Raw genomic sequence first — 27,709 nt, 5'->3', positions numbered from 1 at the left:
TCAAGAATATTAACTTCCGGGGGGGGGACCCTGAGTATATTTTTTTTTGGCCAATTCTCATTTTCCCTTACTTCCAAGTTTATCCCGTTTTAACAAAACACCACAACAAAGGAGGCCAACATAATCCATTCTATCTCCAAAGTAAATTCCAAACTTTTGCTAGATTGTCTATAAATCATGAAATGGCTTTAACTACATGATGAGGAATATAAGTTCACAAGAAAAGAAATATAATGACACACTGTGTTGCTCTTAACATTATTACCTTCCAGATGATAAGCATAACACATGTTTAACACACAAAATTTAATACTCAAATAGAAATGTACTAAATTATATGTTTTATAATTATTGTCATTTTCTTTTAAACATTTCTTTTAAATCAATCATTTTAATGGATTGATCTCGGTATTAGGGAATGACTGTTAATCTCTTGTAATAATTTATTGTGGTTACATAGGAAATGTCCTTATTTTTCAAGGGTGTTATCTTAAATATTTAGGAGTGGAATGTCACGGTGTTTATTTTTAAGATTTTATTTATTTCGGGGCACCTGGGTGGCTCAGTTGTTAAGTGTCTGCCTTCGGCTCAGGTCATGATCTCAGGGTCCTGGGACGGAGCCCCCCATCGGGCTCCCTGCTCAGCAGGGAGTCTACTTCTCCCTCTCACTCTCCCTCTGTGCGTGCTCTCTCTCTCTCTCACAAATTGATAAATAAAATCTTAAAAAAAGAAAGAACATAATACAGGAGCATCTGTTGGCCATATTTGCCACCACTTAAGAATATATGCCGTGAGTGAAGTCAACTAGAAGGTGGAGCCAAGGGATCGATTAATGCCTGATCGAGTTATTTGAACACTGCCCGAATCGAACTATTCCCTTGACTTTCTGGTTATGAAATCCTTGTGCTTTGAGTCCATTTATAAGCAGGTCTAAAATAGGCAGATCTCATTCATAGCGATAGGAATCAGATCAGTGGTTGCCAGGAGCAGTGAGAAGTCGTGGACACAGAAGATGTACAATGCAAGCTTGTCAAAAATCACCTGACACGTATGCGTGGATCGAATTCTGGACTCTATTCTCTCCAAATAATCTTAAGTCTATTCTTACTCCAGTACCACGCTTTGATTACCCACCCCCCCTTCAGCAACCCTCAGTGTGTTTCCTAGTGTTCAGCTTCTCTTATGGTTTGTCTCTCTCTCTGATTTCATCTTATTTTATTTTTCCAACCTTTCCCCTTTGTTCATCTGTATCTTAAATTACACATATAAGTGAAATCACATATTTGTCTTTCTCTGATTTATTTTGCTTAGCGTAATACCCTGTGGTTCTATCCACATCTTTGCAAATGGCAAAGTTTCATTCTTTCTGATGGCTGAGTAACATTCCATTGTATATAGATACATCTTTACCCATTCATCTGTCAATGAACATCTGGGATTTTTCCACAGTTCGGCTATCATGGACATTGCTTCTTTCAACATTGGGGTTCAGGTGCCACTTTGAATCACTGTTTGTATCCTTTGGATAAGTACCTAGTAATGCAATTTCTGGGTCATAGGGTAGTTCTATTTTTAAGTTTTTGAGGAACCTCCATCCTGTTTTTCACATGGCTGTACCAGTTTGCATTCCCACCAATAGTGTAAGAGGGTTCCCCTTTCTCCACATCCTCGCCAACACTTGTTGTTGTTTCTACAGGTTTTATTTTAGCCATTCTGACTGGTTTAGCCCACTTTAAAATACTTCAGTCACTTCAGCTCAGAAAATATGGCAACATAACAAATGTTAATTCTTATCAAAAATGAAAACCCAGATCGATCTTTAAGAGTAAACCAGGTGTTAAGGGGGAAAAAAAAGTCATAAGCAGGTTTTCCCACATGTTTCGTAGAAAACATTACCACGTTAACATCATTCTCTTTATAAATCATGATGTTTATTCTTAAGGAAATAAGAACTGCATGCGGAGAACCAGAGCAACTGGGCCAAACTTCTGAACCACACACTCACCAATGGGCTGCCTGTATGGATGATATACGTGGATGTCAAATGGTTTATGTGTTGTGTTCACCAGCACAACCCTATCTGATCCATCATATTTGTTTCCCTTTTCAACTGTCCTTGTATTCCAATCCGTCCAATAAATAGTGTCTTCAAAAATGGTAATAGCAAAGGGGTGAGGCAGCGTTCTGTCGTATACCGTGTGCCGATGGCGGCCTTCCAGATCAGAGTACCTGGAGTAGAAGTCGTCACTCAGTCAAACCAATCGTTCTTCCAATGACATTAAGGACAGATGCACTGACAAATCGATTAATAAAATTCTACCTTCTCAGGGTACCTACAGCCCGGATCCTCCCCCAAACTCCTAGACTAAGCTTAAAACATATTTTGGACTAAACGAAAGATGCAAAAATTGAAAAGGCCATGCTCAAAAAATAGGAATAGCCACAGTTGTTCAACAATCTCTAATTCCTAACCACAGCTGCTTTCCTGCAGATACAGCTGGTTCAGCTCTTAGAGGCTTATAACCTCTCCCATGAATGTTCTCCATTCAACATCCCTGGGACACCATTTTTGTTTCCTAAGTCACTGGGAGAAATTAGAGGAGAGCAATACAAAGCTGGAATTGTGCCTTTTCACGAACATTTCTGAGGAGAAGCTGTTCTTAGGAAATACCTAGATTCTTGGTGTCACATGTGAGGAATATGCCAACTCAGATAGAGTATAGGCCTGCAGGCTTCACTCTGCTTACCGTGGCAGCACATTTATTATTAATCATGCCCTAGGCTCTATTGCTGAATACTTTTCCAGACAATTAAAATTCCAGAGGAGGTTTTCTGATTTCAAGGTATCACAGGGCACTCACGGCCAGATTTCCAGTCCTTCCAATTCCAAGATCTCACTCATTCTATGAGTCTATGTCAAAATACTGATATTTTAATATTTTACAATTTTAGATAAACCCTAAAACCCAAACAGGAAGTGGAGAGAGCTAGCAGCTAAGAAATTTGATGTTAGCCATAAAATATTAAAAATACTGTCCAAAATATGACAATTTATGGGAACTTATAGAAGCCATAGGAAAACTTCAAGACCTTCATGGCCAATGTTACAGGTCAATTATATCTCAATTTTAGAAATGAACAGTTTAAAAAGAGGACAAGGAAATTAAGATGAGTTGAGGACTAAGCTGTCTACAGTAGGAGAGAGATTACTACCTCTATTCTCTACAGGAAAATAATAAAAAAGAAGTAAAAGCACCAGGACAAAAACCTGATGAATCTGGCTTCAACGTTCATACTCTTTCTACTATACCATAACCACAGAGCTCAGCAAATTTCCTATAGGCAGTTTTAGTTAAAAAGGACTTCAGAGTGACTTCTAACACAGAAACCAGTTAGAATCTACCTGGGAATAATACATTAGCAATACAAGTCCTAGTATTTGGAATAAACAGTTGCTTGGTTCACTTTATCCTGTTCTATTTACGTACTCAATGTAACCCAGGTGGGCATCTGCCCAGTAGAGTAGATCATTGGTGTAATCAATGGTGATGCCATTGGGCCACTCTATCTTGGTAGAGATAATCACAGACTTATTCGTTCCATCCATGCCGACTCTCCCAATGTACGCTCGGTGAGCCCAGTCTGCCCAGTAGACATGCCTATTGGAGGAAACACAAAGGGTCAGTCCCTGAAGTTAAAAAAGTCAGTAGCCAAAAGACATAGCTCTTCTCCAATCAGAGAAATAGAATTTATATTCTACAGACTCTCTCAGAAAGGAAAAAAAAATGACAGAAAATAATCTAAAAGGGGATGATGTATAGGAAATGCTCAAGAATGAACATGATTAACTGGGGATTTCAGTGGATTTGACATGTAGAGTCCAGTAAAGGTGGGTTGTTTTTTGTTTTTTGTTTTTTTTGTTTTTAACTACAATTTCTCTGCATGCAGCCAAAATAGGTGACCTGAAAAGTGAAATGGTGTGTCATGGCAAAGAAAACGGAAGAGCTGATGAATATCATTTGAGGATGCCATGCTTCTACCCATTACGACTAAACCATTTACCAGTTAGGAAAAGCAGAAGACAAATCCCAGCAAGATACTGGCCTTGAGATAACTATGTGAACAGCCTTTTTGGTGACAGAGGCAGAATATGGGCATGAGAGAAGAGCCCAAGATTACAGGGAGACAATACCCATATCGCGGGTGAAGGACAATTCCTCTGGGATGATCAAAGCAGAAGGTATTGTTGTCATCCACACAGTGCTCAGCCAACTTGCGGCGGTATCGACCATCAAGGTCAGAGACAGAGAGGCAATTCAGGTAGGCATCCACCCAGTAGAGCTTTCTGAAATGGAGAGCCAGGAGTTACCACGACAGATGTTTTGCTTGGGAAACAGTATATAGGTAGTCACTGAATTTCCTATCCAAGCTACGGTGGAATCACAGAGACAACTGTTAGAAGGCACTTCCCCCAAGAAAACAGAGGGGGAAACAGGAAATTGACTTTCCTGCAAAGAGGCAACAGAAGATTCAAGAGTGAGCTACAATTCCCACTTTAAAGGGGTTGCCACATAGGGAATTCTGGGGCTACACCTCACACAAGGATTCTGGCTTTACTTTCTTAATGCAGCGTAAACATCCTTCCCAAGCAATGTAAAGGCTTAGAGGAGCAGGGACGAGGAAGGGAGAGAAATTAAGTGCTATGAACCACAGTTTAAATGGTAGAGCCAAGGAAACAGACTTGTCTAAGTGAATTATTGAGACTGCACGAAGGAACTCTGAATTATGGCCACAAGCTTAGATTCAATTCTTTATTAAGATAAAAACATGGTTATAATATTCTTTTTAAAACCATTTCAACTTTTAGAGAGCTCCTCAATGTTTTCTTACCTGGCCACCCAGTCTACAGCCAGACTTTCTGCAGCTGGTAGTCTGTGGTTTATGATTGTCTCCCTGTTTGTCTTATTCAGAAACATTCTCTCAATGACTTTATTCTCTGTATCAATCCAATACAATCTCTTTTCTACTCGGTCAAAATCCAGGGCCACAGCATTGCCCAGTCCTTGCAAAATGAGGGAGTAAAAATGGCCATCTGTAGTGAGATTTCTCAAATAGTAACGGTTGCTAAAAATGAGATAGGGCTCGATGTTACTGTTCTGCCGGCAGCTCTTTCCATCTGGTTCTCGGATGTAGCCTGGGGCACACTTACAGATGTAGGAGCCCATTACATTCTCACACATCTGACTACAGACAAAGGGTGTCTCCTTGCATTCATCAATATCATCGCAACTCCGTTTGTCAGCAAGAAGCTTGTAACCAGGACGACAAGAACAATAGAAACTGGTGAGGGTGTCCGTGCAGTTTTGGTCACAGCCACTGAGCCAAGGGTCACTGCACTCGTTAACGCCTGTTAAGTAAAAGACAGGTATTAGAGATGCTAAAATGTCTACAACAGACCCACCAGAGTGGTCCAAAGTCAAGCTTCCCACTGGACAGCCTATTTCTTAATGAAACATGCTAAAAGCAGACAGACAATAAGGGTTTTCTAAAGGCCAGAGATACTCAAAATTCCCTATTTCTCAACTTCCTCCCCAACTTAATCCTTCACCAGTGGTTTTAACAACTAATATAATGAACAAGCTTATGTTTGACTTCTAATCCTATACCTGCCAATCTCCTTGTAACCAATAATTTAAAAAGTAACATGGCAGGGGAGAGAAGAAAGTAGAGCAAAAGAAAAAGAGCCTGGCCAGTGGTGTGCTGGTGAAACAGATCTCGGGGGTGGGGAGATGCTGTAATTTTTTTTTTTTTTTTTTGAGATGCTGTAATTTGTAGCATCTTCCATTCCGGCCATGTGACTCTCATACCATGGCCAATTTCAGGTTACCAGGGTAACCTCACTGGACACGGAGCCGGAAAAGATGCATACATTTGGCTCTCACAAGATAGGATGAGCCACCCAGCAGTCCACTGGGTGTCCTTCTGGCTGGTCCTGTGACACATGGCCAAGCTCACCCAGAAACTATCTACACAGGGAAGAGAATATGTTCCTATTAATTATATTTTATAAATGCCCAACTGGTTTACCCATGAAGGTTGGAGTGAGAGGGAGTTTAAAACTCTCCCCTTCCATCACCTGAAGATGAAAATGAACAGGGGAAGGAATCCTAGCAGAGGGAGAGCTCAGACAAGTCGTTTCAAGGGTTCAAAGTGTTTGTCCTGCTTAACAATGGTGTTAGCTACTAATGGTATGAATCTGCTTATCTTCTATTTTCTGTATTGACTGCCTAACTGATGAATTAGCCTAAAAATGTCTGTGTACTAACCTCATATACTAAGAAATACTTGCCTTTTGATAGAAAGAAGACAGACAAGCAACAGTAATTTTCTGGTAACAGTCTACTTAGAGGACAACTGGAAGGTCCTGGTGAGTCACGAAGTATTGAAAAACCACATTCAGTCCCCCGGTTTTCCTTTTCCCAAATACTCTGTTATACTCACCACATCCTTTCTCATCACTGTTGTCCGAACAGTCATCTAGGTGGTTGCAGATTTTCACCATATCGATGCAGTTCCCATTGTCACACTTGAACTGATGAGGGGGGCACGTGGTCTCTGGAGTGTGGCACAGGTGCTCCAGCTCATCAGACCCATCTCCACAGTCGTTTTCCCCATCACACATATACTGCTTATAAATGCACAGCCCATTCTGACAGGTGAACTGGTTCTCGCTGCAGGTGGGGTAGGAGCAGTCCCTCTCGTCGCTGTAGTCCCCACAGTCATTGCGCCGGTCACACCTGTGTGATGAGACCAGTATCACCCCTGGAGAGGCTGACAAGTCCCAACTATCACATGCTCGGGGCCTTGCTTCCTCCTCTGTCTACCTGAATGTCAGGCCGACCATTTCAGTCACAAAGTCACCCATGTCCTTAGTTCCCCCTCTCCTGGAATCGCTATCCACCCCACCAATCTCCAGCTCTGGAAGAATCTAATATATAGCATTCCATATGATCTCCCCAGGTGCTGGTTGCTACCATATTAAAAATAACTGCATTCATTTTTAAGCAGTCAACAAATTAAACATAAATTCATAGTTCTGGTGTTCATCAGATCTATTCATGAGACAATGAGATGATTTATGGGCACAGGCAAATTCCTAAGCAGCCAGATGACAGAAGTGCCCACACCCAAATGAACATGTATTATACATGGTAAGATCATTATGTGTCCTCCAAGAACATGTATGTATCTTCCGATCGGAGTATTGTTTGCATTGTCCTGTTCCTTCCATCTTTAATCGTAATACCCTGCCACCCACCATGAGCTGTGAGTAGTCATGGTGCTGGGAAAGAGGGAGAACCAGCAGAACAGTATGGCTGTGGGCAAAGGACAAGGCACTTCCTAGTCCTATTTGGGGACCTAACATTCCCAGGCATCACAAGGACAATAAGGTTCCCTGAAGTTCTGTAAGCCAGACTGCTCTTTCTTTTCTACATTATTCCAAAATCCCTGGCAAGTTATGATTACTGAAGGGGTTCCTGCTGACAGTAACAAAACATAAGCATAAAGGAATCATGGAATTCACAAGCAAGGAATTAAGTATAAAGGCACCTTGGATAGGGACTGGCAAAGCTCATGCTTGACAATTCATAAAAGGATTTACCATGGAGGGCATAGGGGCTGGAGGCTCAGCATTAAAAGATGTCAAGGTACCAAAGCTGAATGTGGTCAGTTTTATAACTGATCTTTGGTCAGGTCACTAACGAGCAATGCCATCCACAAACCTAGGGCACTGGCTAAGTGCCTTTTTTATAACAAAATGTGTGTGTGTAATAGTAAAGAAGGTTGTGATCAGAGCAAGCTGGTTCAGCCCCATTTGTTCTCCCAGGAGCTGCTTAACTCATTTCCAAATGATCTGAAACACCAACGCTTTCTTTCCTCTAGCTTAGATCCAACTCAAAACGAAAAAAAAAGTCAGTTCGAAAAGCAAATCACAAGGTTTTTGGACATAATTGAACATTACTAGTCCAGCAAACGGCTCACAACTCAGTCTTATCCAGATCCCTCGGCAGCATCAGTAATGAGCTAGGAAGAAAAAAGTCAATAGGAAAAATGATCCCCTTTACCATCTCTCAAATGGGGGAAAACACATTGTGCCAAGCAAGCAAAAGTGCACATTAATAGGTCTCTTATTAGTGGCTACTGGCACCCCCAAGCAAACAGAATCTGGAGTTATTTTAGAGCCTGTAGCTCAGGTTTACAGAAAAGCGGTATTTCTTCTGTTCTGCCATGGCCCTTGGCTAAAGCAGTTCTGAAAGCTCAGCCAAAACAAAACAAAAAACCAGGGTGAGAGAAAGGAGAAGGAAGGTGGAAGGGAGTGTGGAAAAGAGGAAATAAGTAACAAAGAAAAGAAAAGAAAGAATCAGTAAAGGTTTGGTAGGACAGGGTAAGTCAGCTACAAGATCACACTAATCATGGAATTGTGAAGAAAGAGCTCAGAAAGGAAGTAGACATAATCTAGAATCTGATAAAAATTAAGAACTGATAGAAACCTCTTCTGTAGACTATAAGGCTAGGTTTCCAGACTATATCTCAGACTGATGGTACTAAATATTTACTGAATTCAGAACAAATCACAGTAGAGCATGCTAGAACTCGTGAGCAAGGAGGGAGAAAATACAGGTAAGGATTTATTCACTTTCCCTTATGAAAAACTGATCTATAGAACACATCCCCATCAGTTAAATACAGACAAAACAGAGTGAAATACGATTTCACTACAAAAGCTGTTTCCTGAGTGACTTGGGAGCGCTAATACTACCACCAACAGCAGTGTCTGCTTGGGCTTCCTCACTACCATTTTTGGTCCTAATGCCAAGTCCCTGTGCCTTCTGCAGCATTCACAGAACATGACATAACCTTCTCTTGTCTCCTCAGGAGTAACACCATGAACACACAGCTCTGCATCAACCAGATTCCAGCCCTCAGGACCTGTGGAGAGGCTGTCTGCCCCTCAGCCAAGGGTCTGAGAAGCTCAGCTGCTCTGAGCTTGAGCCCGCTTCCTATAGCTTTTCCATGTCCTTCCTTAGCAGGCGATAAGCGGACAGTTCTTGTTGCTCTTAGGATACATGTATGTCCTTTCACAGTCCTTGGCATGTGCTCTTCTCAGCTCCAGTTCTATGTGTCCAGTGCCTCATACACATTTTCACCTCAGCAAATCCCACCACATCAAACTCCCTGTCTACCTGGATCAAACTCCCTCCTGGGCTCCCCTCCTTTTGTTAGTGTTCTTACTATGCCTCTAGTCCATCAGGATTGAAGGAAACATATCATTTTTCTTCTCAGTTTCCCTCTATACCCCAAAATTTTCCAAGTGGGGATAGTGAGAAGGTTGGACACCAAAAAAAAAAAAAAAAAAAAAAAAGGATAAACCTTTGGAATGGCCCATTTGGAGAAAACAATAAGCAATCAAGCAACAGAATATTACAGGAGGGGTCCCCAAAACTGGCAGGCTGTGCACAGAATCTATCTGACCTGCAGCGTTCTTAGAATTTTACATTTTGCTTCCAGCATTTAAAATCAGGGAATTTAGGGGCACCTGGGTGGCTCCCTTGGTTAAGCATCCGACTCTCGATTTCAGCTCAGGTCATGATCTCCGGGTTATAAGACGGAGTCCTGCATCAGGCTCTGTGCTGAGCATGGACCCTGCTTAAGATTCTCTCTCTCCTTCTCCCTCTGCTCTTTCATCTTCCCCTCCTCCACCCCCCCTCAAAAGAATTAAAAATAAATAAAATCAGAGTATTTAATATGAAAATCCAGATTTCCACTTCTCTCAAAATAGAACAGCATGGGGTGTCTGGGTGGCTCAGTGGGTTAAAGCCTCTGCCTTCGGCTCAGGTCATGATCCCAGGGTCCTGGGATTGAGCCCTGCATCAGGCTCTCTGCTCAGTGGGAAGCCTGCTTCCCTCCCTCTCTCTCTGCCTATCTGCCTACTTGTGATCTCTGTCAAATAAATAAATAAAAATCTAAAAAAAAAAAAAATAGAACAGTACTCCCATGCACTGTAGAACAGCATTCATATCTCTTAGCTAGAACATGCACTCTCAGCTCACCTTACCTGCTTCTCCCCAATGTCTCACTGGCTCTAAGCCTAAGTGCCAAGCTCTGTTCATGATCATGCCTGTACTGTTCTTTTTCTTAAGAAGAAAATGAAGTATTTCTTGTACCCTTGCCTCTACTCCAAGTGAAAACCAAGATTATACCTGCTTTAAGAAAGAGTTTTCTTATATCAAGCCCACTTCATTTATTTCCCTGGCCCTCAAGCCAAGGTTACATTGCGCCTTTCGTGAGCCATAAGCCTTTTTACCGTCATGGGTTCCCCTCCTCCAAGAGCATATTAAAAATTATATTTAATGATCCCATTAGGATAAAGGCAGATATATTAATCTTACATATTAGAACACTCTCTTTGATCTAAACTTTCTTTTTTTCTTTTTATTTTAAAAGAAATCCAAACATTTTCATAGGCCATTGAAAGTACTATGATCTTAGGCATTGTGGCCACCATGCCTAATGGATGTTAGCCCTGCCCCTCTGTATATTTGAGGTTACTGGAAAATCTGAAGCCCCAATTCACCTGTATGAGTGTGGAACACACAATCCATTACTACAGGTGAAATCATTGCCAGAGCAAGATCTCCTGGTGCAATTCTGATGCTCATCATAGCCATCCGTACAATCCGCATCACCATCACAGACCCAAGACTGGGGAATGCACTTCCTGGATGGAGGCACATTATTTGCACAGAGAAACTCAGAACTTGAGCAGTTGTGGCTGTCTGAAACCAAAGCACACAAGAAACAGAAACCACATGAAAACTCATTCCAGTAGTCAAATTCATTCTGAACCATTTCCCTTGCTTTACGTTACTTACGAGTGTGAGGGATGAAAGGAAAGAGTACAACAGGTGGACAAGTCACATCACTTTCATGTAACAGAGTATAATAAAAAATACCTTCAAAATTCCATTTTAATTGCTCTAGACCTTGGATTTTTTTTTCAGAAGAAATAAACATAATAAAACACCTCATTTAATTTTCCATAAATTAATGTAAAATAATACTTTTCCCGTAGAGCTTCAGAAACCTACTCCCATTTTGTTATTTGTGTACCAAAAATGCCTCATACTTGGTAAAAATGTTTGGTTTATAAAGTGTACTCACAAAAACACAGTATGAGATAGGTATTTTTATGCCAGTTCTACAGATAAAAATTGGAGCTCAAACTAGATGACTCCAAGTCACAGAACTTTCTAAAGACCTAGTGCTTGAAACATAGGTCTTTTTTCTCCAAATTTAGGCTTTTTCAACTATATTACAGCTACCACCCACATAGAATAAGCATATATAGGAGCAGAATATATCACCAGGACTTGTCAGAAACCCTGACACTGTTAGGAAAGAGAAGAGATGCTAATACATAATCATTAATGCCTGCAGAATAAAAGAACCGGCATTTTATCCAATCTCACTGTGAATGAATGGGAGAAAAAAAGGGGGTGTCTTGGTGAGGGGAGGTGGGAGAAGTACATGCTATAGTCTGATGTTTGTGCAGCTGCCAACTGCCCATTTCAATGGATGGAGTACACGTGGAGCTATAGACAGCCACCAAAGTCAATGACATATGGGGCTGCAATGAAATGCAAACATCAGGGAACCACTGTTTTTATTGCTGACCATGAAAAGATACTCTTCTAAGACATCGTAGTTAAAAGAGTTCCATGCTCTACTCGTAATGGAAAATGGTGTTCCATGGTCTGTTCCACAAATTATACATAAGAAATAACCCTCCCACCACCCACTCCTCAAAATAATAGCAACAAGGTAATAGATGAAACTTGAGGCACAGTTAATTGCTACACTGTTTAAGGCGGCTAGTAAGATTGGCCAATTGAGTTCTCTTTATCTGCTCAAGAAGTGTAGGATATTATTCCCCTTAGCTAAATGCAAGAGAAAGACAATAAACATTAAAATCATTTTCTATCATTTTAAGGCATTTAAGTAGATGCTCTCAAACAATTTCGGAGGGAAAAATAAAGGTAACAATTTGTCAGCATGCACTCAATTCAAGAGGAATCTACCAGACAGTCATACTCTCCAAAGACACAAAAACCAATCTCCCGAGTTGCCTTAGAAGGTAACTCTGCAGAGGAACGAATGGTTTCTCTTACCACAGTGGTGCCTTTCATCCTCATCACTCATGTCCCCGCAGTCATTATCCCCGTCACAGATCCATTCTCTTCGAATGCACCTCCCACTGTCACACTTGAACTCATTACTTAAGCATGTTGCTTCAAGGTACTCTGAGAAAAGATAAAAAAACAGTCTCAGGGAAAAAAAGTGGTTTGCAGTCTAAAAAATCTTAGAAGCAGCCTGCTATCACGTGGGCTGTCTAAAAAACCCGAGGAGAGCATTACCTAGCTATGTAGAGCTCTGTTGGGTCCTCCAAGGAGACCAGTACCAGTGACCAATGGTCTGAGACTGAAGCAGTTGATTGATGGTGCAAAGCCCCCACTATTTTTTGTTACTAGGATGTGATTTGCTATTTCCTTACAGTATGATAGAGAATTAACAGTCTTTTCCCAAGAGAATATAAACTACTATTTCACACATTCCATTTTTAAGTCTAGTTTTCATCCCAGAACATTTTATTTGATGTAGACTATCCCCCCAACATGCCTGATCTCCATTTTCCTGTTCTCTTTTTTTGCTTTTCTCCATAGGACTTACCACCTTTCAACATGCTACATAATTTACTTATCTGTTTTGCTGCCCATGTCCCCTCACTAGAATATAAGCCCAACGTGGGCCCCAAAGTACTTAGAACATAAGCACTCAATAAATATTTGTTGGCTTTAACTGATAAGACACCCTATGTTTTAAATTAGTCATCACTGACTCAAATTCTTTCATCATAAACCCACATGTCCTTATCAACTATTTGCCAGAGGCCCATACACACAGGGTCCCCTCAAAATTAACCTAAGGGAAAAGAAAATTAGCTGCTAAGAAAGGAGTATACATCACCATAGCTTTTCTAAGAGACAAAGCCGCTCTGACACAAAAACACCACTTCTAGTAATCTAGCCCAGAAGAATCTTCCCACGTATGCACAAAGAGGTTTCTAAAAGGATGTTCAAATAAATAAATAAATAGGTGTTCATCCCAGCATTATTTTTCATAGTGAAAAAAATGAAAACAATCTAAACATCCATCACTTAGGGAAAGGAAAAGACACTTGGGCCACCCACACTTCAGAGTAACATTCAGCAGTACCAAGGAATGAGTAGATCCGTGTTCACTAACATGCTGACATGGTGTTGTTAAGCTGAACGGGGCAAAGCTACAGAAAAATATGCATAGTAAGGTCTCTCTTTGTGTTTTAAAAATTATATATGAGGATATACAGCAAAAGGTAAGGAGAATTCACATTCACCCTTTGTAGTGATTATTTCTGGGGAGTGAGATTAGAGAAGGCTGAGAAAATGGAAATTTTGCTTTTTTGTATACATCTTATGACTTCTTTAAAGTAATACTCTCGCATATTATGAGAATGTATTCATAAATATGACAGGCAATTGGTACCACTGACTGACTCTAGTTCCCATGGAGAAGTTTAGAAAGTATACTTACTCTTCATATTTTTGAACCCATCATTCATATGTCTAGACCAATCTCTAACACTATTCTACTCACAGTTATGTATTTCCATTAAGATCCTCAAAACTCTACATGTTCTTTGCTTTCTACAAAACTTTCAGTGTTGGGGAAAAAGAACTTGGCAAAGAGCTTCAAATAGCACTCTCCTGAGAGAGAACAGGACAGAAAATAGTCTGAATTCATCTATAAAACTATAAAAATGGTACTAAGAAAATACCCCCCAAATAAAAAGTTTTATATATGATGATTATATTGCAGATGATTGGATTATAACAGCGGGGGAATAAAAACCATTCAAGTGGTTAAAATTGAGGCAATTAACTCAAATATAACCACTTGATGGAATACCATACTGCCATTAAAAATGAGTATGAAGACTGTGTAACAAAGATCAGCAAACTTTCTCTTCACCAGATAGCAAATATTTTAGGCTTATAGGACATATGTTCTCTGTCACACCTACCTGATACTGCCACTGTAGCACACAGCAGCCATAGACAGTATGTCGCTGCTTTCTAATAAAACTTTATAAACTATGGACTCTGAAAAACAACCTGAGGGTTTTGAAGGGGCAGGGGGTGGGAGGTTGGGGGAACCAGGTGGTGGGTATTAGGGAAGGCACGTATTGCATGGAGCACTGGGTGTGATGCAAAAACAATGAATACTGTTACGCTGAAAATAAAAAAAAATAAAAAAATTAAAAATTAAAAAAAAACTTTATAAAGCCAGGCAGCTGGCCATGGCTGTAGACTGCAGAATGATTTATTAAGAGAAAAAAAAAGCAATGACCATTACATTTAAAAAAATGTGCATGGATATAGAACTTGTAAAGGTTAACAGCAGCCTCCAAATACAAATAGGTAGAAGTGCCTCCAGGAATACAACCAGAGAGTCTCTATAACTTCTTGGGAAACTCAGATGGCCATGGGACCTTACCTCATAAGCTGGCGCACAGACCAGGAGGAGGATGTGTGCCATAATATGCCCCTTCCCTTTGGATACCATCATTCTAGTCTCTTTTGGATCCTCCCACAGCCTTGTGGGCTACAACTGAACCAAATTCAGAAATCCCAATTCACAGTCAATTAAAATTAATTGAGTTCTACAAGCCAGGCACAGTATTAGGTGCATCACCAACATAATTTCATTTCATGGACATCAGTCAGCAGCCTCTATATGATGATCCCTCCTAACACTAACAGGTTTTTAATGACTCTCTGCTGAGTGGTTTCACCCTCTTAGCTGAAAGCAGGAGCAGGGAGCACAAACAGTAGGCAGCTCTGGTCCTAGACTGTATTTGGAAGCAGTGGAAGAGTTTCTCTCACTGTATCGTAACACTTGGCATGCTTGCTTGCTCTCTTACCGCAAGTGGCAGGTTCATCAGAGCCATCAGGACAATCTCCTTCCTCATCACAGTACCAGTGTCTCGGGATACAACGTCCAGATGTGCAGGCAAACTCGTCACTGCTGCACGTGTGAGAAGCTGAGGACGGAGGTAAAACCCAGGAGTAAAATACAAGCTTGTTCCCATCAGTCTTAACCATCTGCCCATAGCTCTGAACTAGGTAACTGGTGCCAGGGAAGGAAGGCTGAGACCTGGAAAAGGGTTTTATATAAGCTTTGTATGGGGAGGAAGGGATGGGGGTGCGGGGAGAGAAGGCCGACAGTACTGTTTCAGTTTTCCAGAATTTCTCTTTCTAGATTCTAGAAACCCAACAATAAATTGTATTTGTTAGAAATATCTAAGAAATATCTCTTTGATACACGAAACCACAAGTTATGGATAAGAAGACTTGGCTCTATGTTGTCTGCTATAACCTAAAATTAGATAAATTCTATGGAAATAATATTAAAAGCAAAAACAACATATAACCATATCTGAGCTCAGCACACATCGTTCTAAAAAGACAGGTGTGCTCTTATTCATTCTCATGGGATCTTTATTTGAGTAAAATTGACTCTACCTATGTTTGAACATTGATTATGTCTCGTAACTTTAGGTAACTCTGGTTAGATGTATTTTCTAAATTGTTATGTGGGTAGTATAAACTAGAATCAAGTCTTATAATTCTTCTGGTCTGCAAGGCCCCTTGCTTTGGCCCAAGATATCGGATGATTTGCCAGGGGTAAAGTGATCAGGAAGCAGAGGCCCCTGAAAGGTCAGCGTTGTCTCTAATATATATGTCCCATTCTGACGGCTACATCCTGAATTCTGCTTCTTCCTGCGGCTGTTATTACAACTGATGCCTGTTCTTGGCCTGTATGTTCCTCTGGTGATAATTACTAAATTCTTTAATTATGCACCTATTACGCTAATCGACTCAAAGTTACTGAGCTTAAGAAAGGCTTCCTAATTTGATCTATAAATACAGGAAAATGCTTGACTGAACCAAACTACTAAATATGAAATAAAGTTTTCTGAAATTCAAGCATATTAAAAGGATACAAAAATTCTTGCAGTTACTAAATAGTAACTATAATCAAATTAAGAGTAAATATAAGGGCTTGACAAGCACATTCTGCCTGGGGTTCCTGAAGACAAAAGGCCCTTGACTCTGGGAGAAATGGCTCTGCAATTATAGAAAGTCAGGGACCACAACAGGTCTCTAGAAGAAATATTTGGAGTAGGGGATCCATCCAGAGAACAGACACAGGGGCTGCTTACGCTCTTCTAATCACATCCTAAAGTAACTGCCTACTGCATCTACCAATTCAGTCAACTTGAGCTGACAAGTAGCCCAAAGACCATTAGCTCCAGACACGCATCCCTGAACCACAGAAGGAACATCCCGGCTCTCTTACCACAGAAAACAGGGCTTTCATCACTCATGTCTCCACAGTCATTGTCTTCATCACACAAGTAAAAATGAGGAATGCAAATGTTTGTCGTCTGACATTTTACATAGCCGGGCTGGCAGGTGCGATCAGCTTCGAAAAGATAAGCAGAGAAACATTTGGAACAGATCCACCACATATACAGAACATTAAAAATGTCCATGCTAACAGAGCTACTAGACTCAAAACACCGGAAGGGAGGCATGTTTAAAGCTCTCACAAAGGCATCATCCACAACAGTCATTTCCCACCATCGCTTCTAAAGTAAAAAGAGGTATTTCCTGCTGATGGGGTTGGGGGCGGGGGTAATGCTTACTTTGTAGTTTAAGTCATCCATTTTAATTATTTAATTATCCAACAAGAGTCTCAACACTTAGTTAAATAAACTATGGTGTATCCACACAATGGAGTAATATGTAGCTATAAAAAGGAATGAAGATCTCTAAACACTGGTAAGGAATGATGATATGATCTCCACAACACATTTAGACAATAGTTTTTGTCAGCAACAATCAAAAATTTTGTCAAGTGAATTTTTAATCTGGCAGATACATAAACCAAGGATAAAATAGTTGAGATTAAAATATTCAATGGTCATGTGGGTCCAAAAATTAAGGTGAATAATTAAATGTATTAGATTTTTTTAAAAAAAACCATTTAGCAGAATATAATAAAATGAAACTTATATTCTAGATGAACACTTAGGGTTTTGGTTTTTTTTTGCAGAAAACCTTTGTTTCTACATAAAAATTATCTCCCATGAGGTGAAAGAGACTCCAAAAAAACAAAACACACACAAAAAAACCCAAAACAAATAAGCAAACAGATTTCAGACCCACAAAGCAGAATAAGTCCTTGATGAACTTACAGCAATTTTTCTCATCTGAGGTATCATTATCATGGCAGTTGTTGATGCCATTGCAGACAAACTGAAGAGGAATGCACCTTTTATTACCGCAGGTAAACTCCACAGTGGCGTTACAGTCCCTGAACAGGCACCCTGCCTCATCACTGTTGTCACCACAGTCATTGTAGTGGTCACAGCGGTAATGATACTGGACGCATCGCCCATTGGCACAGGTGAAGGCTGTCGGGTGGCAGGTGTGAAACGCTACGAGGAGGAAAAAACATTGAAGAGAGTTCCCGATCAGAGAGTATCATCCTAGTTTCTAAAAAAGTACAATCAAATAAAATGGGTTCTTTGAGTTTACCTTCTAAAGCAAAAATGGCTGCAAAGCGGACTGCTTGCAAAGTGAAATAAACTTTAAATTAGATCAAACAAAATATGTTGTATACTTTCCTTAGGCAAATTAGGTATTTTAAGCAAATGTCGGAGTCGCTTCACTTCCTCTACCATCTCAGTTTAAAATTTTACCCCAATCCCAGAAAAGCATGCAAATACAATGTCTTTGGGGAAAATCAAACTCTTAACCCCTATAGTCTATTGGAAAAATGTAGCTAATTTCTAGTGTTTGACTCACCCCATCCAGATGGAAGCTGAATACTGAATGATTCCAGTAAATTACTAATTATCCTTCTGCTATGAAAATTAATAAAACAATAACAATCACTGAATAGAGCTCCCAGTTCCATGCTAAGTCATGCTTGACATGCACCAAGCCTCATGCTGTGTTTTTTATATATTGTTTTTCTCACTCCTCACAAAAATCCTAGGAATAGCTCCATCTAACAGATGAGGTGTCAGAGGCTCAGACAGGTTAGGTCACTTTCCTGTGGCTGCACAGATTATAAAGGGCAGAGCTAGGATTTTAATCTAGCACCTTTGCTCTTAACCACTACAGAGGTGCTTTCTAATAAAGCATCAACACTAATCCCTGGCATGTATATCAGCTTATATGGGATTTAACAGTCTTGTGTTCTCGGACTAAATGTTTTCAGTTCTAACAGGACATACAGGCACAAAATTCACAGCTATTCACACACAGCAGGACTCTGTACCAAACACTTGGCATAAAGACAAGTTTACAGCCTAACAAAAGCTCCAGGAGTCCAACTCACCACAGACACTTTCCAACTCATCACTACCATCACCACAGTCATTATCGTTGTCACATTTCCATTGTTCCGAGATGCAGTGTCCATTGAGGCAGGTGAACTTGGAATTGTCACACCGTGTACCATTGTCCACGATGCAATGCTTTTTGTTGTTAGCCAGATACCAGTGGCCCTCATGTGGACACTGGCACTCAGCACCATTTGGACCTGAAAAAAAAAAAAAAAGTTGGCCCAAAAAGCAAAACATCTGTGTAGCACCCATTCATATTTTCTCTTCCAGAATAGCAGTGGCAATATTTCTATAGTAAAAGCACTGTACGGCAAGCCATAGAAACTCTTCCCATCAGCCTCTCAACTACATTCTGCGTCATTTGTCCATGAAGAACCACCACCAATTCCAATAAATGTGGCTAATTCACCCTAATCATTAACAACTAGCTCTTGCCTACACTGAAACAATAGAAATGATCCTCCCTTCTTAGCCACATCCGTAAAACAACAGCATCAAAAGATACATCTTCCTGTGAATCTGTTGCTATCTATAAACCACACTATGGAATACATAGAATCACACTTCCAAATATCATCAGAAATACTTCAGACTATAAACAGTACCTCCCAAGTGGAAGAACTAGATCCCTTCCTAAGGGAGGTAAGCTCTTTGATAGAATTTCTATCCAAGTCATTAAGTTTGGCATTCAAAGACCCCACCTTTCTTTCTACTCCCATCAAGCCTGATGGGAGCGCTCCACATTAAATGGAAAAGAAATCTGTCAAAGTCTTCCTCTAAACCTACAAATCCCCAAATCTATCTTATGAATTATCCTGAAATCAAGGAGAACTTGAATTTTTTTCTACCCCTCTTAGAGCTGAATATCCCTCAGCCTTCCCTACCAATCATTATCATTATTACCCTACGTGATTCAGTCTTCATTGGCAATGTCTTACCTGGTGCACAAATATGGCTGCAGCCTCCATTAAACTCGCTGCAAGGATTGCTACACTGTTGCTGAGGATTCTTCACAACAACACGAATACCGTTAGGCCGGGAGGGAAAACTCATGGTCATTGCCATCTGACCTGACCCATCATATTTGTTAGCTCGGTAAATTTTTTTCGTGTTCCAGTCAGTCCAATAAATATACTGGCCATAGACAGTCAAGCTAAAAGGATGAAAGACTGTGTAGACAATGACCTCACGCTGCGTGCCCATTAGAGTGCTGCGTTCAATCTTCTGCCTAAAATGAAGTAAAAAAGAAAATGCTCGAATTCAGAAAGAATAAGCACCTCAAATGGCAGCCCAATGCCTGGGCCTAACCATTTCTTTCCACAAGCCCCCAACTTTCTTTCCAACAGCAGCATATGGCAGGAAGAAAAATTTCATCTAATGATGGGAGGTCTTCATTTGCTTATGAAACAATGGCCTATGTAAATCATTGATTTCCAAGTATTAATATAACCTGTAAGTTATCCTAGAAAGGGAACCAGGCCAAAATTAGAAATAGGAGATTATGAAATAATACACACAATGCATGGAACTCAGTGTTTAGCACACAGTAGTCGCAATAAAATGTGAATTACTTTTTCCTCCCACTCCCTTAATGACCGTCTCGATTTGTCATTTACCCAGTACTTGGCGATTATTTACCTACAATGATCCAAATTTAGACACTAAATATCACTGCTTGCTTCCAAATGAGAAGATAAAAGATGAGATCATTAGGTGCTTAGTGTCACAAGCAGAAATCAAAATCTTAAGAAAATAAGCAAAGTTAAGTTGAGATTCCTGACATGTAGAACCAGCAATAATAAATGAAATCATCTCATCTTTTCAACTATTCTGTTAAGATGATTGGAATGTGAGTAATCTCAGGGCTACTTGATGAAGTTACATGAAAAATTAGAGTCAACAGAAGTTTATAAGGAAAATACTATTAAACTGGCTAAGAAAAATCTATTTGAGAAGATGACCAATAGACAAAGACTAAAGGAAAATGTTTTTAACTGAAGGCTAAATAAAGCCCAGAGAAAACTTAGTATCAATGTGCATTTAAAAGGTGTCCACATTTTCTGATAGTTAATTTTCTGATAGTTTAGATGGGGCCTGGAGATTATAAATTGAGTGATTACATTTGTAATTATAACTGAAATTAACTCATCTAGTAATGTATCTTTAGATGCCTTCTAGTTCTTAATTATTCAATCTCATGCTAGATCAATTTTGACAGGTACATCTACCAAGCTAGAATATAGTTCATAAAACTATGATTCTACATTTTGGCCGTTTCTATTTGGCATATTATAATTTTATCATGTTATGCAAATCCCTCCTCTGAAAGTGAAAGCAAGAACTCTTCTTATTAGCACCCACAAAAAGAATGAAAAAACTTACAGACTGGCATCTGCCCAGTAGAGAAGGTCATTCTCATGGTCCAGAGTGAGCCCATTGGGCCAGACCAGGCTGCTGTTCACAATAGGTATCCGGAAATTTCCTCCCAGTGTGGCTCTCTCGATTTTGGCATTAGTACCCCAGTCAGTCCAATACATGTACCTAGTCATCCAAAAGGAGTTGTAATTAATTCACAAGGATCATCATAATACCTTTTAGTTAAGAATGGCAGCTTTCTTTAACTGCAAATCTCACGTTAATATGGCAAATGAAACCCACTCCATTCTCACCTACACAACTTGCCCAAAAGCCAACCTTTCTAGCAACAACAGGAGTTACTTCCCATTCAAAACTGCTTGTGTTTTTTCACTTCTGAACATATAGCTACAGCGTTTCAAGCACATAAAATATTGGCTATGGACATAACATAATTTCAGGCCCCAATCCTTCCAGAAATAAGCATAAAGAAATATGATAAATAAGACCATGGCATACCCTCGGCAAGGATCTAATACAATTGCTCTTGGCTTTGAAACATGGGCAATCACAGTGCGCTGAGACCCATCCTCAGCCATGGAGTAAATTGTCTGGTTGTTGTAGTCACTGTAATATATTCTTCTATTGATCCAGTCAAAGGCAATGCCATCAGGATTCCCTCTACCTGGATATACACCAACAAACACACACAAAGGCATTAGAGTCTCAAAAGGCATTTTAGAACCTCTGCGTCAAACACATGTGTTGATTACGTTGCATCAACTTCCAAGAGAAGCTGCTCCTGGAGTGCCCTTACCTGAAATAATGGCCGTAGGAGACCTGGTCCCTGAATTTAGATTGATATATGAAATCTGACCGTTTCCAGATGCTAAAGATTGTGTGAAGTAGATTCTGTTAGTTATGCCATCATAGGCCAGGTCTACAGCAATTCTATCCACACTTATTGCTTCGAAAGGTGGGCTATGAGCCTCAGGGTCCAAGTGTAAGCTTCTCAAGGTATTCTCCAAGGCAAAGATGAGGAAATCTTCTGTTGGAATGGCACAGCTCTTGCCATCACCTTCTAGGGTTCCAAAGGCACAGCCACATTTTGGGGTGTTCAATCCAGGCAAAGCAAAGCAGAAATGGGTGCATCCACCATTATTTTCCAAGCAAGGGTTGTTGTTGACCTCAGCTGGTGACCGGGGCTGAACACTCTGGTCAAAGATGGTCACATCTCTTAGCCAGTTGAGATTGTCCCTTATCACTGTTGGTGGCTCACTGCTGTCTGGTTCCTTGCTGGCTTGGAAGATTTTTTTTAAATTCCTGTCTACCCATATGATAGAATTTCCAAAAACAGTGATGGCATAAGGAGTTGGGTAACGACTGCCATAACGAATCACTTCAGATTCCTGTGCCTCAATACCAATCCTTGCAATTATATCTAAAGAATCATCAACCCAATAAACATAACCATTGCTATGGTCTACTGCCAAGCCCCGTGGGGTAACAATGCCTTCTGATACCAGCACAGTTCGATTGGTACAATCAAGGAAAGAACGTTCAATCTTTGGGCTCTGCCCATAGTCAGCCCAGAAGAGGTATCTATTCTTGGGGTCTACAACAATATCCCTGGGCCTGTCTGCAGTGGCTTTAAGGAGAATACGGCGGTAAGTGGTGTTGATCCGCAGAACTTCTATCAGTGTTTCAGACACAAAAGCATTGGTGAAATAAAGATTTCCTGCAAGAAATGAAAGAACATGCTGATAAATGCAAAACCAAGAAGGAAAAGGAGGAAAACTTTTCAAATTCAGAACAAAATATAAAAAGCTGAGGTTTGGGGCAATAAATGCTATCTTTTACAAAATAATAACAGTCCCAGTTTAGAGTTAGAAAAATAAATATTTACTCTTAGGAACTAAAGAAATTATTTTGGGGCGCCTGGGTGGCTCAGTTGTTGGAGCATCTGACTCTTGGTTTTGGCTCCAGTCATGGTCTCAGGGATGGGAGACCCAGCCCTGTGGAAAGCCTGCATGAAGCCCCATGTGGGGTTCCACGCTCAGTGGGGAGTCTGCTTGAGAGTCTCTCCCTTTCCTTTTTCCTCTCCCCAATCCTCACACACTCTCTTTCTCTCAAATAAATGAATAAATCCTTTTAAAAAAATTGTTTCTTCAGATTTAAAGAGGAAGTGCCCGCCTTCAGCTTCTAAAGCAGATCAGAATTCATAGCAAACGTCATAACCCACTTGCTACTAAAAAATCGTTTTCCAGAATGTTCTTCCTCTTCCACCTGAATGTTTAACACCTAAATCTCCTAACACTCTAATACACATTATCATGGCATACCTTCTACTCCCAACACGAACAAAATGAGCAAAGAGGGAGAGCCAACAGCTTCTCAGCTTATTTCGATGTCATCAAGTGCTCCTTTATGCTTAGTATTAACAGTCTAGATAGAGTCTGACTAGCATAGCTGTTTTCATCACATGGATGAAACTCTAAAGCCACCAAAAGAAAAACCCATTTGTCTTTGGACATTATAGATCAATGTGAATGCCAGAATAAAAAAACAATGGTGTGAAGATTTGTAAAATGAGTAGAGAGTGATTGATCCCATACTGATTCCACCAAGTCAAAAACCTATTGAATGGTCAACTCTGTTACCAAGGAACATCTATTTTGGTTCCTAGGTCCAAGTAAAAACTGCTCTGAAGAAATCAGGCCAATATGCAATATGTTACTGATCTACCCTTTATATAGTCAAATCCTTTCATCTAGGTTTGGCAAACTTTTTCCATAAAGAGTCAGATAGTAAATATTTTAGGCTTTGTAGAGCATATGGTTTCTTTCCCAAGGACTCAGATCTGCCACTGTAAACATGAAAAGCAGGTCATGGACAAATGGGAACAGCTGTGTTCCTATAAAACCTTACAAAAACAGGCATGGTCCAAAAGTACAAATTTCTAGTTATTAAAAAAATAAGTACTGAGGACGTACAACATAATGACTATAGTTAACACTGGTGTATGGTATATATGAAAGTGGTTAAAAGAATCAATCCTAAGAGTTCTCATTACAAGGAGAAAATTTTTTTTTCTTTTCTTCTTTCCTTTTTATTGTATCTATATGAGATTGTTAGCTGTCCCTATCCTGATAACCGTTTCACAATATATGTAAATCAAATTATGATGCCGTGTGCCTTAAACTTACAGTCTTATGTGTGTCAATTATTTCTCAATAAAACTGTGGGTAAAGAAACAGCCTGGGAGCTGCATTTGGTCCATAGACCATAGACTGCTGACCCCTGCTTTAGCTATACTCTCAGAAGTAATACAGTACTTTGTAATCAGAAATGGGATTTAGGAATCCAATTAAAGACTTCTCTATGATATTTAATATTTACAATAAACTCTTATGATAGCACCTAGATTGTCATAATATATTTTAATATTTCTAAGTGATGCCTACTTATCAAACTGATTAACACACAATGATACCTATTTTTATAGACTAGGATCATATTCTCAAAATTATAAAACATTTAATACATCGGTTTCTCAGTTCATCATTAAATAAAAACAAATGGTAATTTAAAATTAAGTACATGACCCCTAAAACTAATATTATACTGTATGTTAACTAACTGGAATTTAAATTAAAAATTTTAAAAGAATTTTGCTATGCAAGAGTGGGAACATGTCAAGTCTTACATGAGGTTAATGACCAACCAATTCAACGTCTTAGTACATCAAAGGAGAGACAGGGGTTATGAACAGGCAGGGTTCATGGGGAGCTACAACAATGGTTAATTAAGGAGTAAGTCAGTGATGACGGGTTCTGTTACCACCTGGAGATCACATTTGTATTCCTAGAGTTGCTTACAATATTAATAAGTGTATGCTGTGTATGTCATTATTAAAAAAATAAAAGTAATATAATTAAGTACACGAATCAATATGACTAAGTTAATGTAATAGTGGGTCAAGCATTTCAATATAATTACAATAAAGAAGTGCCTAATGATCAAAGGATTTTTATACATTAACAAGATAAGCAATTAAGAATTTGTCAACTAAAACTGCTCAGCTTTAAAATAAATCATTGTCATTTCATGGTTCACTTACTTTAATACCCCTTCCTCTTTGAAAATTGAGACATTTCTAATTTAGAAATTAGGTGCTAATTTAAGTGTGAAAAAAAATCAACGTAATTTTTCTAGCCATTCTGCCTATAGTTTTATGTTAATAATGGAAGAAAATGAATTGTTATGACTCTGTCCACTGAAACACCTTGTCATTAACTTAATAGGCATTCAGCTTAGTCTAAAAGCATAATTCAATTTACCTTAAATAATACCAATAGTTATCTAGAAAAATAGACTTACAGCACACACAGCGTTAGATTAAACTTTCAAGCACAAAATAAAATGTAAACACCAAAATATTTCTCAATGAAATCCCAATACACCTTACCTACCTGCTACCCAATCCACTGCAATGCCCCGAACTCCGTTTTCTCCTATCCCATGTGTAACGATGTTTGTAAAACCAGACCCATCGGGTTTGATTCTATGGATTGCATTACGAGATATCATAGAGCTGCTAAAATCACACCAGTAAATAAAACCAGAAGACACATCAACATCCACATGTAGTGCATTTCGCCCTGAAACATTTAAGAAAAGTTCATTAAACAATGCTCTAACTGGAACTAGAACTTAGACATTCCTGCCCTTCCTCTCAAACTGTCATTCCCAAACGCCTGCTCTGACCATGTCCCTGTGACAAAATAAAACTATTTCTCAGTTGCAATGAGCACACCCAGCACCCAGATCTTGGTTTCTAAAAGCCATTTCCCACAATAAGGAGAACTGGCTCCCAAGAAAAACAGCTGATTCTAAGTTTGGGAAGGGAAGGTACAAGGTGGGCCTAGAAGCTCTTAGACCCAGAAGCAAGGAAGCATTCAAACACTCATGGAATCATGTCAAAAGAATACAGGCAGTCACTGATTCCAACAGAAAATCTACTTGGCCAAAATGAAGCCATTAGAGCATCAAGAGTAATTGTGGTAAATGTTTATAACACACTGAATTTAAAAAATGAATAAAAACTTGAATCTATGATTACACTGTGCCCCTGAAACCAGTAACATTAAATGTACGTATATGCATGTACATGTACACACAGATTGAGTGTTCAAATGTGTTGAAATACTAACAATTTTTCTATCTAGGTGTACAATGTAAGGATGTTCACTGTACCTTTGTTTCAACTTTTCTGATTTGAAATTTTTCAAAAAATGAAAAGTTGGGAGAAAAAATAATTGATTTTATCATCTTTACAAGATGGTAATTTAGAACCATTAACATTTTAGATGTGGGGAAAACAAAGAGGAGTCATGCGTACTTGTGCCTATCACCATCAGCCAAGAGTATACGTGGTACCAGATGTTTCCTGACTCCTTCCACCGTATGTATGGTCATCTCTTCTGACCATCTCTTCCTCCCCTCCATTCCCTTCACCCTTTTTCTTCCTTTTCTATCTTTTATTTCTATCATTATCCTATGACATACTCCTTGTGATGCTAGTAAACACTTGGTTCCTCCTGCAGTAACAGTGATCATTTTCTATGTTCACAGTATACAAACACAAAATACTGCAAAAATACAGTTACTAAGGAGATTCTAATACTGCCAACTCATTTATTTCAACTCATCAAATACATCTTAATAAACCAGGTTATGGACTACTGTATTACCATTCTAAGTAAGAGTCTAACCTTGATCCCAAATCTCCATTAACTGTTCTTCTAAACACCAACTCTGCATACTTCGTGCAGTCTCACGCTACATTCTATCTTGCTCTAGGACTGTCATTCTCAGTGTGATCCATGGACCAGTGACATCACCATGCCCTGGGAACTTGCTAGGAATGCAAACTGAAGGTTGAAGGGAGGGGAGTGGGGGGACAGGGTTACTGGGTGACAGGCATTAAAGAGGGCACATGATCTGATGAGCACTGGGTGTTATATGCAACCAATGAATCAAGGAACACTACATCAAAAACTAATGGTGGGTTGAAGTGCCCGGATGGCTCAGTGGGTTGAGCCTCTGCCTTCGGCTCAGGTCATGGTCTCAGGGTCCTGGGATTGAGCCCCGCATCAGGCTCTCTGCTCAGTGGCGGGGAGCCTGCTTCTCCTTCTCTCTCGGCCTGCCTCTGCCTACTTGTGATCTCTCTCTCTGTGTCAAATGAATAAATAAAATCTTTTTAAAAAAATTAAATTAATTTAATTTAAATTAAATTAGGGGCACCTACGTGGCTCAGTGGGTTAAAGCCTCTGTGTTTGGCTCAGGTCATGATTCCAGGGTCCAAGGACGGAGCCCTATATTGGGCTCTCTGCTCAGCAGGGAGCCTGCTTCCCCCTCTCTCTCTTTGCCTGCCTCTCTGCCTACTTGTGATCTCTCTGTCTCTGTGTCAAATAAATAAATAAAATCTTTAAAAAAAAAAAAAACTAATGATGGCTAATTGAACTTAATTTTAAAAATTTTTTAAATTTTTAGAAATTAAAATGTTTTTTTTTAAAAAAGGAATGTGGATTCTCTAGCCTTACTCCAGACAACTAAACGGGGAAATCTGGAGATGAGGCCAAGATGTGAGTTTTAAGAAGCTCTCCAATTCTGATGTACACTAACGTTTGAGAACAATCAAGGCAGAGCCAGTTTATCTCAAGGGAAAGACAAGCTTCATTACATGCTGAATCCAAACATGGAGAATGGCTT

At 39.7% G+C, this 27,709-nt stretch overlaps 1 protein-coding gene across 1 annotated transcript in view; it reads right to left on the bottom strand.

The window, feature by feature from the left end:
• The window catches only part of LRP2 (LDL receptor related protein 2), a gene marked incomplete at its 5' end in the record, with an annotated part of 198,609 nt that overhangs the window by 43,149 nt on the left and 127,751 nt on the right, over positions 1 to 27,709 (bottom strand). The window contains 16 exons of the mRNA XM_080799264.1: positions 2,006 to 2,229; positions 3,489 to 3,659; positions 4,193 to 4,345; positions 4,891 to 5,407; positions 6,502 to 6,797; positions 10,637 to 10,838; positions 12,231 to 12,362; positions 15,083 to 15,202; positions 16,522 to 16,647; positions 17,423 to 17,665; positions 18,574 to 18,777; positions 19,519 to 19,808; positions 20,963 to 21,121; positions 21,455 to 21,620; positions 21,753 to 22,673; positions 25,408 to 25,596. Of these exons, the coding sequence (XP_080655390.1) occupies positions 2,006 to 2,229; positions 3,489 to 3,659; positions 4,193 to 4,345; positions 4,891 to 5,407; positions 6,502 to 6,797; positions 10,637 to 10,838; positions 12,231 to 12,362; positions 15,083 to 15,202; positions 16,522 to 16,647; positions 17,423 to 17,665; positions 18,574 to 18,777; positions 19,519 to 19,808; positions 20,963 to 21,121; positions 21,455 to 21,620; positions 21,753 to 22,673; positions 25,408 to 25,596 (4,113 nt within the window). The remainder of the gene's footprint in view (positions 1 to 2,005; positions 2,230 to 3,488; positions 3,660 to 4,192; positions 4,346 to 4,890; positions 5,408 to 6,501; positions 6,798 to 10,636; positions 10,839 to 12,230; positions 12,363 to 15,082; positions 15,203 to 16,521; positions 16,648 to 17,422; positions 17,666 to 18,573; positions 18,778 to 19,518; positions 19,809 to 20,962; positions 21,122 to 21,454; positions 21,621 to 21,752; positions 22,674 to 25,407; positions 25,597 to 27,709) is intronic.

Source organism: Martes martes, assembly GCF_963455335.1.
Source record: "Martes martes genome assembly, chromosome: 3".
In the NCBI taxonomy this organism is placed as follows: domain Eukaryota; kingdom Metazoa; phylum Chordata; class Mammalia; order Carnivora; family Mustelidae; genus Martes; species Martes martes.
The sequence above is the reverse complement of the archived record's forward strand: the minus strand, read 5'-3'. Positions and strand labels throughout refer to the sequence as shown.